Source organism: Phascolarctos cinereus, unplaced genomic scaffold (genome assembly GCF_003287225.1).
Source record: "Phascolarctos cinereus isolate Bilbo 61053 unplaced genomic scaffold, phaCin_HiC Scaffold_4;HRSCAF=312, whole genome shotgun sequence".
Classification (NCBI taxonomy): Eukaryota; Metazoa; Chordata; class Mammalia; order Diprotodontia; family Phascolarctidae; genus Phascolarctos; species Phascolarctos cinereus.
Genome location: NW_027555847.1, coordinates 423,934,240 through 423,947,547, shown reverse-complemented (window position 1 = coordinate 423,947,547; position 13,308 = coordinate 423,934,240). Strand labels below are relative to the sequence as shown.

Below are 13,308 nucleotides of genomic sequence, written 5' to 3'. Positions count from 1 at the left end.
TGACCAAAAAATATATAATGTTTAATGATACCAAAGCACTAAAATGGGGTCATGATAGGCAAAGCTTTAAATACTAAACAGAGAATTTTAATTATAAAGCTATGATCCACAAGGGATTATAAAATATAATATGAGGATCTATGTAGACATATACTTCTGGTAGATTCCTAGTCCAACTCCTCATAGTATAGAGTTGGTAGGGTATGCCAACGAATAGTAAATCCTCACAGGTCCTAGCAAGTTACAAAAACTTTGAATACAGGTCTAGTGAAAGATTATGTATCTGTCAGCCAAGGACCACCCTAGCTACATTTAGATAAACTTGTTACTAGGTTTGTCACAGGGTAATTTTTGTTTTGTTTATTTTAATTTTGTTTTGCCATACTAACTCCCAAAGGTTGTATATCAAGCCATATCAAACTAATGATGTGTATCAGTGAATCAAAAATCTGTATCAACAAATTTGTGAATCCTTAGAAGATGGAAAAATTCTATGCATACATGAACATAAAATGAGAAGACTTCATTAAAAAAGTCATATTAGACATAATCTTGTTGAAACAAATGGAAGTGTGGAATTCCTGCCTATGTTGGGGGAGCATGAGTCTAGCAAATTCATGCTAGATGTTTCACATGAGTCCCTATAGAAGGAAGGCTTCTTCCTGCTCCTACAAATAAGAAGAGAAATTTTGTGTGGGAATTATTCCACTGGTGCCCAAGATGAATATGGCTAAAAGAGTGCTGGCAACCAGGCCTGGCATTTCTTTCAATGTTTTTCTCCCAGACATGAGCTTCCTTCCTACTTTTAGAAGTCCAGAAAATCTCTCCTGCCAAGAAAATCCAAACCTCTGACAACTCGGGAACAGGGCTTAGGTAGTTATATGCTTGTTTGAAAAGAAATGTTGTGAAGGAACAGTATGGGGAAAAATCCTTTCTCCATCAAGCATGGATATACACAAAGTGAAGAAATGATTATCTCTGTATTATTTAGGACTCTAAGATTTTTTAACATGTTTCAAACTAAAAAAAAAATCAAAGTAAACACCTCAGTTAGATTATCAGTTCTCTTCTCTCTTTTTATAAAATGGGGATAGAAAGGTTGTAGCAAGTCTCTATTACTGTAAAGTCACACAAAGATAAATTCTCTGTGGACAGGAAAGAGCACTGGATTTATTCAGGAGATCTGGGTTGAAATCCAAATCTACCTTTGTGACTTTGGGCAAGTCTGTTAACCTTTCTGGGTCTTACCATAGGAGAAGGTTGGACTTGATGGCTGGCATCTAAAGTGCCTTCCATTTCTAAATCTATAATCCCATAGGATTTGGAAATCTTTTCCTGGTAAAATATTTATAAAGTTCAGTCCCCTAATTTATTATTCAAAATACCCAACTATTCAAGCTTTGTTGTTGGAATATAGACAACAGAGGTGATCTAGTCCAACCTATAATTTTATAGATAAGGAAAGTGAGACCCAGAGAGATTAAGTAATTTTTCTGAAGTCACACAGGTAGTGAGTAACAGAGCCAGGATTCAAATACAAGTTTGCTAAATATAAATCTGCTACATGTTTCCTAATACCACATAGTGCTTCCAATTTCTCTTGTTTCATTTAAACATTACTTCTTTGTCAAAATATTACACTGTGATGCCCAAAGTTGTTGTACATGGTGATATAAAATGTGAATGGGATTTATTAGCACAACAGCAAAAAATGCATTCAAGGGGAATTTCTTATGATTATACAACTTCTGGGAGAAAAAATACTGCTTTAATTTTTCAAATGTCAGTTTATTTTCTGGTACAAAAATAAGTAACCTTCATGTTTTCTTCTTATGTATCTCTCTCTCTCTCTCTCTCTCTCTCTCTCTCTCTCTCTCTCTCTCTTTTCATAGTACTGAAAATCACTTTCCTTCCACCTCAACCCCCATATCACTTTAAAGAGTCTTTCATGACTTGTAAAAGTTTTGATCTGCATTCGGGTAAGGAAAGCCATGGTCAGTATGGGACTCTGTAGCCTCTGCTGAGCTTTCATGGTGTCAAGGTCCTAAAATAATATGAACAGCAGGAGTACTAAATCTTCCATTATTTCCTATTTCCCCTTGAGCATACTGACTTTGCAATAAAGAAACTGTCATTTACACTCTTCTTTATTGCAAAGCAGGTAATGACTGCAAGGAGAAAAATAAGGTACCATGTCAAGCCAACCTGACTGCCAGTACGATAAATGGGTAATCATCCTGTATTTGCATCTCTTGCTCTCTCTCTTTTTTATATGTAGGTACTTCATAGATTGGAAGAGTGATGGGGACAGCTACTTTACAATAGATGGAACTGAAGGAACCATTGCTACTAATGAATTATTGGACAGAGAAAGCACTCCACAGTATAATTTCTCTATAATTGCAAGTAAAATTAGTAAGTATGGCACGAATAGAACCAATATTATTAAGAGTGGTTATTTAAATTCGATACCCTTAAGTTGGCACATTATAAGCTGCTTTACATATTCTCAAGTGATACTTGAGTGTTTCCTTGGGCAAGGATACACTTTTTCTATACAGCATGAATTCAGAGTAGCAATGATAGCTGCTCAGGGCCATGTTTCTCTCATATAACCTAGGTGACACTACATGAGGTGACTCTTAACTATCAGATTGTGTCTTGAAGAAGCAAGAGATCCCAGAAAACCTGAGTCCATCATAGTGTTTTGTGTCTAGACCAGGGGACCTACAGAAAGTTTGAGTTGGAGTTTCCATATCTAGCCTGGGCCAACTCCTCACCTAAGAGATTACTAAGAAGAATGACATTAATTTTCAATCTCCTCCACAATGCTTATGGCTCTTAATTGTTGTGAAAGTAGTTTGAGGAAATGCAAACGACCCTATAATTAGCCCTTCCAAGAATTCGGGTCCCCAAGCCTTTCCTACTTTCCTAGTGCCCCTAGATTCCAGGAGTCAGCTTAACCCATAAGCAGAATGCTTTATGATTGCCATAGGCTAGAGTGATTGCTATTAACATGGAACTGCCCCTATCAGAACCCACAACCAAAGTTGATATAAGGGGCTGCTCGAAATACAGAAATGACCCTAGTGATCCTTTAGCCACTCTTGATTATTGCACTGACAGTTGAGTATCCTATGGGTAAACTATGGCTGACTCTGAATATGAACACTTGGTTATATGTTGGGATTGAGGGATTCCCTGACAAAGACTTCTTGACATGTTTAATTAGATTCTCTCTTTGCTTAATTATGCAATGAAATGATGTAAGATTACTGCAATGGGTCTGATTTTGTCTTTTGTGTGTAGGATAGAAGCAGCTAGCCTGCCTTCCTCGAACAGTAAACTGTATTTCATTCAGTCATCTAGGATAACCAGGAAAGAGGGTAGATAAAATGGATGCACTTTACCTTTCCCCATGACTAGAACTGGAGAAGAAATAGTGATGAGATGCTCAAAGGAGACTTGCTCAATTTCAGCCAAGTGATGACCAGTACGACTCATCATCATTTTCCCCTAGTTTGTCAATCTGTATTGTTCTTAGTTAAAGCACAAAAGTTAACATGCCATATATATTTATATGCAGAGAATAAATGTATGTGTATATATACATATATGTGTATGCATGTGTATATACATGTACATGTACATACATATGCATGTAGCACATATTTGTGTATGTGTGTGTATGTGTATATATGTACATATATATGTACATATATAAAGTAGGGAGTTCTTAAAATCTCATTTACTCATGCTAGGTAACAAACATACTATGAATCTGGAAAAGCCTCTTATCAGGAATGAATAGAGTTTAAAAATAAATGTTAATTTACACTATAATGACTGTAAATTTCATTGACGAAGCTAGCCATACAGCAGGGAGCTGTTATAGTAATAAAAAAATATAAAATGAAGTAGTCTGGCCTCAGCACACCAAGAAAGAAGAACATAATTGGGCCTAAGAGCACACTGCAGTTTTAACTAGCATATGTTATGGTCCTGACCCCTCTATAACAACTTTCAAAAGGAATAAAAATGGTAGCATTGACTATACTACTTCAAATTAGTTTTTAAAAAAACAATCATTAATCAGTGTTGTTGCCATTAGATAGCAAAATGGTTTTGGGCTGATGATAATTCCACTCTAAGCTACTGCCTTTCTGCTTGTGAACTGCTTTTGTTTTTATGACACTAACCTTGAGAATTTATAAGATACTTGGGACTGCAAAAGTAAAATCATTATTCACTTTTTCTGTATTATTTAGTAAACAACATTTTAAAAAACTTTTTCATGCAATCAAAAGAAATATTCTTGTTTTTAAAATAAAAATAAAACAAAACAATTTTCCCATAGCATCATTTTTTTTTAGTGTAGTTATATAATTGCAGCTTATTTTTAGGCTGTGTTTACAGGCAAAGATAAATGTCAACTCTTGATCTTGGTTATGCTTGCCACATAAATAATCTGGGATTAATCATGTTCATTTCAAAGTTGCAAAAAAGGAATGGATTGCCTGTGTTGACATTTAGTTTATCCGGTATATTTTGAAAAATAAAAGCTTTAGTATGAATGCTATGGAAGGAATTGGGGAAGGGAAGGAAAGATTCAGGGATGGGGGTAGGGAGAATTGATATCTCTTTTCAAATATGTGAAAGCTAGGGGCAGCTAGGTGGCAGGGGTAGCTAGGTGGCACAGTAGATAGAGCACCAGCCCTAGATTCAGGAAGACATGAGTTCAAATCTGGTATCAGACACATAATACTTACTAGCTGTGTGACCCTGGGCAAGTCACTTAACCCCATTGCCTAACCAAAAAAAAAAAATACAAATATGTGAAAACCTGTTTTGTAGAGGAGTGATTGGATTCATTTTACTTGGAAACAGAGGGCAGGTGTGGAATCTGTTGGAGAGTTACAGCGATGCATGGCTGTTTTATGTAAATAAAAACTTAAAAATCAGAACTGTCTAACACTGTCTAGCAATGAGTTCCTTTTGATAGGTAGTAAAGAGTCCCCCATAGCTGGAGGTAGTAAGTGGAAGGTGGATGACTATTACTGATAGTTGTAGAAAGTATTGCTGATGAGTGTGTTGGACTAGATTCCCTGTGGGGTCCCTGTATGCTCTGAGAGGCTATAAATCTATAGATCAATCTGTTTATACTCTTTGAGACGTCAAATATCTTACTAAGGAATCCATGTTGCTTATCCCAGAAAGAGCATTGCAAAAGGCAGAAGCATCATTCTTGCACATGAAGTAATAACATTTGACAGACTGCATAAAGGCTTCGGGGCTAAAATTATAAAGTTTTAAGTATAATTTGCATTTTAAAAATCAGTGGTATAAGCATCATGTGTGAGGGTAGTATTTTCCCCCTCACTTGAGCAAGTGGAGGTTGGAAGACCATCCAAAGTCTTGCTCCTGTTTGGGTTAGACTATCAGATTTCTGAGAACTCCTGAGAGTTTGTGACTGCTTATCATACCTTATTCAGTGTACATTTCAATTTTAGAGAACCAAATGATTTTCTTCAGGGTGCCTAGATGGATTTGGATTCAGAGGCTGGCATGCAAATGTCAGCTCTACTTAACTTACTACTTTTATGAACCTGGGCTAGTCACTTGACCACTGGACCTCAGTTATATTATCTGTAAAATGAGGCATTTATACCATAAAACTTCTGGTTCTTGAAAATAAAATACTTTGGTTCTATGAATCTAAACACTTAGGTTCCAGATCAATTTTAGGTTTAGAAGTTATTGCTTTAGAAAGGCTAACATTTTCTTGAATTTTTAATAATAGAGCAAAAAGGATTAACATTCTTAAAACAATCTGGTAAATTTGATTTATATTGAAACTATGTCTATGCTAGCAAATTGAATTGGAGTATATATTTGACTATTCACATATTCTATATATATAATGAAAATTTTCTCTTGAAATATTTGAATAATTCAGAGGAAAATATTGCTTAGATTAACTTAGCAGAGTGATTGCTCTATTAATTTTACTTTGCATGTGGAGTTCTTCAAAGTTCTCTTGTAAATTACTTTGGAACTTTAGAACTGTAGTTCTATACAATGAACTATCATAGTTATTATGAGGAGATAGAACAATTATTTATTTTTTTTAATTAACAAAAATCTGTTCTCTTCCTCTACCACTTTCCCTCAGTTAAAAAGAAAGAAAAACAAACCCTTGTAATAAATGTGCATAGTCAAACAAAATAATTCACACATTGAATATATATATATATATTTTTTTGTATATTATATATTACTTGTATCATATATCATATCATATCATATATCATATATCATGCCAGGCTCAATCTGTATCCTAGGCCTATAACTTCATCACTTCTTCTTCTTCAGGAGGTGAGTAATATGTTCTTATTATGCTAGGTGATAGAGTGGATAGAGGGCTGGGCCTGGAGTCAGGTTTAAATGAATTCAAATCTGATCTGAGATACTTATTAGCTGAATGAACTTGGATACATTACTTAACTTCAGTTTGCCTCAGTTTCCTCATCTGTGAAATGGGGTTGATGATAGCACCTACCTCCCAAGGTTGTTTTGGGGGTCAAATTAGAATAATTTTAAAGTGATTAGCATAGTACTTGGAACATAGTGAGTGCTATATGAATTTTAGTTATTATTATTATTATTATTATTATTATTAGTCTTCTGAAATCATGGTTGGTCATTGTGTTGATCTGAGTTCTCAAGTTGTTTAAAACTTTGTCTTTGCAATGGTGTTGTTGTAAACATTGTTGTCCATCGTGTTTGTCTCACTCTGTATCAATTCATATAAATATTTCCCGTTTTCTCTGAAATTATCATACCTTTCACTATTTCTTATTGTGCAATAGTATTCCATTAAGTTCATATACTGTCATCATTTGTTTTGCCATGGCTCAATTGATAGGCACCCCCTTAGTTTCAGGTTCTTTGCTGCCACAAAAGAGAATATATACACACACATATTATATACACACACATGTATACATAAACACATATGTATGCACATATTTATACATATGTGTATATATGCACACATACATACATGTATGTCTTTTTCCTCTTTCTTTGAAGAAATATAAAAACAGATAAAAGACAGAAGCCTACAACTGAGCAAGGATAATGCAGCTCAAATAATCAAACAATCAGTTTTGAAATATAAATAGCTAGATTAGCTACACAGGAGATGATAGCTAATACTTCAATAATCCAAACAATGCTGGGTTTCATTCCCTTGAAATTTAAGCATATATCACACTTAGGCATCATGGTGCAGTGAATACATTACTAATTTTGGGATTAGGAAGATGTTGGTTATAATCCTGATACTTATAATTCCTAACTGTTCATTTAATTTAGCTGACCTTAATTTTCTTCATCCATAAAATGGGGATAGTGGCACATACCTCTCAGGCTTATTGTGAGGATTATATGAAAAAAAAATTAGGTCACTGTATGTTAGTACTAGGATGACAGAAACTAAATTGATATAGCCCCCCAAAAGAGAGGATAGACATACATTGGTGATGAACAGGAATAAAAGAGTGAGACTGAGCCTGTGTTTGCATTGATATGCAGCACTGTCTTTGTAATGAATAAACTATACTAACTTTTAATTCATGCTGTTGGAATTGATAGCCATGAATTTTTGTTGAGCAATGGATCATTTTTAATAGTTCCTGTAAGTGGGACAACTATGCTTGCTGACATGTGTTTATGTTTATTTTTAATAGCTAAATTATAGGGCTTGACATCATTTCCCCACATCATTGCTTGTATTTAGAGACAAAGTATAAAGAAAAATTAAGTGGAAAATTTCAGTTATAACCCAGAAAAGCACTTCCATTGGAAAAAAAATTTCAGATAATTGAGTGGTATATTGCTTGTATTGTCTTCCTCATTTCATTTTGTATCTGTAGTCATAGCCAACATCATTGACTTGCTAGTGGCTCTTAACTTAATCGCAACCTCTACATTTATATTTTTGTTCTGAGTCAATTTATAGATTGATCTGTATTGATAAAAAAAAAACAAATAAAGAAGCTCGAAACTTGTAAAGGCAAATTGTCATTGATAATGCAACAAGGCAATTTGATTTCTGAAAGCAAACATATGGATGAAAATCACTACGTATAGAAAGAGTTTTTTTAAGTTATTGAAAATTTTAAAATTGCATCAGTGATGATCCATGAAATATTAGTGATCCTTCCATCTCTCCTGACCATGTGATTTCAATTTTATGAATAGGATACTCATTTATTAATTTATTGATTGTTTTATTTGATAGAAAGCTGCATTATTCATTCATTTTCTAAGTTCATATTACCCCAGTGATATAACCAGACCTTGATAAACATTTGAACTGCTCCCTAGAGTTCATATAATGATTTGGATACATAAACATAAAAATCAATTGGGATAATATACATAAATGGCTTTGTAAACCTTAAAAAATTATGTATTTACTTTTCTTACATAATCATGAATTTTGCCATGTTTTACTATTCTTAAAACATGAAATTAATATACAAAAATTAGACAAGTTATTTCCTAAACACTTTGATGAATTTGTGATTTAATTATTGTTTATGGCACATTTAGCGGTGTGGATATCGGTTCTTTTGTGCTTCATCAAGCTGTAAGATTATTGGATATGATCTTCTGTAAATCTCCATAGAGGATCCTGTGTTAGATACCTTCTGCTGGTTCTTTTAATATCTCCAACATATCAATTTAAAACTCAAGTTTTCCATGTTTTATGTCTCATTTTTGATATATGATTACTCCATCTCATCTGGTCACACATGTTCTGATAATTTATTTTGTAGAATCAATGAATCAGGGAGTCTTAGACTTAAAAGATAGTATAGAAGCCATTTAGTCCAATTATAACCTGAACAAGAAATCTTTCAATATGATGCCCAATATGTGATCATCCAACCTTTACATAAAGATTTCCAGTGGATTGAATATAGTCTTACTACTTACCACTTTGGTGCTTGAGTTCCCCCATGCATTTCTATTTATACAAATTAGTGACTAATAATATGTTGAGGTCTTAAATATATTTGATCAGAAATCTAGCATTTATTAAGCACCTACTATGTACCACACACTGTGCTCTACACTGAGGATACAAGGAAAATGCCAAAATAGTCTCTGTTTTACTATTTACTTACCATTAAGTAACACACACACACACACACACACATTAAACAAGTACATGAATAATAAAATATTTTGCAATCCTCATATAAACTCAGGTCACATTTTCTTACCAATGCAATTAGTATCTGGGGTGGGGGAAGGTGGGCACACACTTATAGGAATGCGGCAGAGAAGCATATGAATGAAGGAAATACTGAATTACCCAAATTCTTGGGTCAACTCAGTTCTGGACTGCAAATCATACTATCATTAGTCTATTCAGGAATATTTGCATCACATGAAGTTGCTTCTTAGTTGTTCTTTATTACGCTCAAGCTAGACAAATCCTCTTTTCTTTCATACTTAAGCTGACATAATATTCTTTCAAATTGTAGTCATCTTTTAAATGGTGTTGAAGAAGGTGTTCCCTCTCATTTGGAAAATCAGTTTCCTTTAGGCTAGTGAACTGCAAAACCGAGGCCAGATTAGCCAGCTGTTTGTTCACCAAGATGCTGTGTTGTCTACTTAGAATAGAGTTTATAGGAAATAACTCAGGTTTACTTTTGCCAAAGTAAACCAGCTGAGTTAGCACTTTACTCACCCAGATTCTGTGTTTTTGATTTAAATCTCAGCATCGGCACAGCATCCCCAAAACCTGCCTTTCTGCTTTTTGCTTTACCTTCTCAAGCTAGTTTGGGTAGAAAAGGACAATGGCTACATGTTAGAAGTTTTATGTCTCAAATTCTAGGTAATATTTAAGGCCAACAGATGGAATAGAAGTTTGTTTTATTGAGCCAATATGGAACTGGTCCCCAAAGGCTTCCTGACTCCTGCTGGTGTTCTCTTCCAAAAGCTCTGAGAAAGATGTTTCTCACACCTCTGCTGAGTGTACCCCTTTTGCCATTCTTTGGTATAATCACTCTCAGGCTCAGTTTCTTCAATCTTCCGTAACTTTCATTGACTTAAATTACACTTTCCTGGTACTCAAAGATTGACCTTTCACTTAAATGTAACAAAAATTTTCCCCTGTGGAATCATCAGTTCCTTTAAAAAAAGTATCTGAGTCACCAGTTAATTGTATGATTTTTTATTCATTTAAAACCTACTTTAGGCTTAAAGCAACTATATGCAAATGAAGTGAGATATCACATTACCCTCTATCTCTGTTTTCAGATTGGTTTTATATCTCATTCTGTGTCATTGAAACATATTTTCTTCATAATCACATTTTTTCAAGTTTTTAATAAGAGTTGTCTCTGTCCCCTTCAAACCATCAAACTGATCCCAAAAAAAGGTAGCATCCTACATCTTTAACAAGATGATTTTGACTTTAATAATTAAACTATAATTCATTTTGTATTCCAGGGACAATATATGACAACAGCAAAAGTTTTCCCTTCCCTTTTCAACACTAAAATGTTCCAAATGAATATATCCTTAAAGGAACAGTACCATTTGATTGTATTTTATTTAATTCATTGATAAAAATGTTAAGTAGCATTGGACTGAAGACTAATCACTGTGGAAGACTACACGCTATGTATATCATTTCGAGTTCACATTGAACCATTAATGGTTAGTCATTGGGACTGGAACAAGTTCTTTGGAATGATTACTAGCTCCCCAAACCGTATATCTGTACAATTTTCTATCTCACATTTCTCCATTTAGCCACAAAAATATTTTGAGATATTTTGTCAGATGTTTTATAAAAATCTAGTTAAATATTATCCAAATAATTCTCCTCCTCCCCTCTTTAATCCCATCCACAATTCTGGTAAATACAATTCTAATCAAAAATGAAATGAGAGTAGTCTGGCAAAGCCATGCTGGCACTGTGTGGTCACTACTTCCTTTTGTATGTGTTCACAAGACAACCCCTTAACAATCTCACATTTAAGTTAATTTTGGTAATCCACTGGAACCTGATTTTAACACTCTGAGCTTCCATCTCATGTTTCTTTTCTTTGTCTATTTGAGCAGATGCAATTTTGATTCTTTTGTGATCATGGTATTGAATGATTCATACCTACAAGAGGAACATGTTGATGTTGAGCGTTGTACTGTTTTCTAAACTTAATCCAGTTCAATCTTTTGCTTAACTCTGAATCTAGCTAATTATCTATCTGTATTGTCTATCAAGGATATTGCTATCTCCCTCCCTTTATCCCACCCCTTTCCCCACTATCTCTTTCTTTGCTAATGTCTCTATTGAGAGGTAGAACATACTCTCACTAAGGAAATGCCTGTCATGGATATTTGATCTTATCTCTGCCAGCATATTGACACCACTATCATTCTCTCTGTCTCTGTCTCTCACAGTCACTGTGTCTCTTTGTGTGTCTTTCCCTCCCCTCCCCCCACTTACTCCTTTCCTACAAATATATCACTGTCTACCCTTAAAAACAAAGCAAAACAAAACAAAAACAAGCAAAAAAACAACGTACTTACTAGCTGTGTGACCCTGGGCAAGTCACTTAACCCCAACTGCCTAAAAAACAAACCAAAAATAAAACATAAAGCAAAGAACCTAGCTTAGCTATCCATTCCTATTGTTGTCCAATATCTCTTCCTTTTCTCAGCTAAAAGCCTTGGCAAAGCTCTCTACTCTAGGTGCTTCTACTTCCTCTTTTTTTAATTCCCTTATAACTCTCCTGTAATCTATCTTCTGACCTAATCAATCAACTGAAACTGCCCTTTCCAAAGTTATCAATGATATTTAATTGTAAGATTTAATGAATTCCCTTTTTTCATTTCTTATCCTTCCTTACCTCTCTGCAGCCTTAAACATTATTGATCATTCTTTCCTCCTAGATACTTTCTTTTGTCTAAATTTTCATGACACTGTTCTCTCCTTATATTCTTTCTATTTCTGATCATTCTTTCCCAGTATCCTTTGCTGGATCACCATCCAAATCATGTCCAAAAACCACGAGTGTCATGCGCCCCACAAGGGTCTGTCCTAATCCTTTATTCCTCTATTGTTTCACTTCATGATCTCATCAACTCCAAAAGATTCAATTATAATCTCTTTGCATAGGATTATGAGATCTACATATTGAACCCCAGCCTCTCTCCTGAACTCCTGTTTCATATCACCCATGATTTTTAAGATACCTTGAACCGGACCTCAAAGGGATCTCAAACTCAACATCTTCAACACAGAACTTATTTTCCCTTACCCTGAAACCATTCTTTCTTCCTGTATTTCCCATTACTTGTGGAGGTATGTCTGTGCTCCCAGTCACTCAGGCTAACAATGTTGATGTCAACATGGACTCCTCTTTGAGACCCCATGGACCGTACTGTCCATAGGGTTTTCTTGGCAAACATAATGGAGTGATTTGCCATTTACTTCTCTAGTAGATTAAGCCAAACAGAGGTTAAATGACTTGCCCAGAGTCATACAGTTAGTAAGTGTTTAAGGCTACATCTGAATGCAGGTGTTCTTGACTCTAGGCTCAGCGCTGTACCCACTGAGACATTAGCTGTCTCTTATTTTATGGGTTACTTAATATTAAAACCCAATAGGTCATTGAATACAATCATCTCCTGAATAACATCCCATCAAAGAATCATTTATCATTTTAACACATTTATGAGAGGCAGCTTGTTGAGGCAGGATCTTTAAACTTAAGTATTGTTCCACTTAATCACATGTTTTTTCAATTCAACAAACAGTAGTCACAGAGATCTTCTAGCTTCTCAAACTCTCAGTCATTTGTGTACCTGTAAAGAAATGGCCCATCAAAGGAAATTATCTTCTAAAGACTTTTTTCTGTTATATTTTTATCCTGTATGCCCTCAATATGTGCATTTTTATATTTAATGGATCTGAAAGTAGACATGTAGCAGCAGCTAGTGATGCCTTCTTGATTACTTTTTTGTTATTAAAACATTTTCCATTCTTTTGGAATTACTGGCTGTTTGAGACATGTTGAAAACTTAATCTTTGAGCGCTTTTAAAATTGCTTCATCTCTAACACAAATTTATTTTTTATGTGTCTGGTCATGTCTAACCACTTGAACTAATCACATTCTCTTAAGTTCCATTTTCATTTCTCTACATGGTATATCATGTACTGTGGTGGTAGATAGAATATAAGTATTCTCATAGATGAAAATAATAGAAAGGCCAACAAT

General features: G+C 34.6%; 1 protein-coding gene across 2 annotated transcripts in view; it reads left to right on the top strand.

The window, feature by feature from the left end:
• CDH12 (cadherin 12) overlaps positions 1 to 13,308 on the top strand; it is a 1,313,162-nt gene that overhangs the window by 1,268,677 nt on the left and 31,177 nt on the right. For both annotated transcript variants that reach the window (XM_021000534.1, XM_021000535.2), the window contains one exon: positions 2,279 to 2,415. In XM_021000534.1, the coding sequence (XP_020856193.1) occupies positions 2,279 to 2,415 (137 nt within the window). The remainder of the gene's footprint in view (positions 1 to 2,278; positions 2,416 to 13,308) is intronic.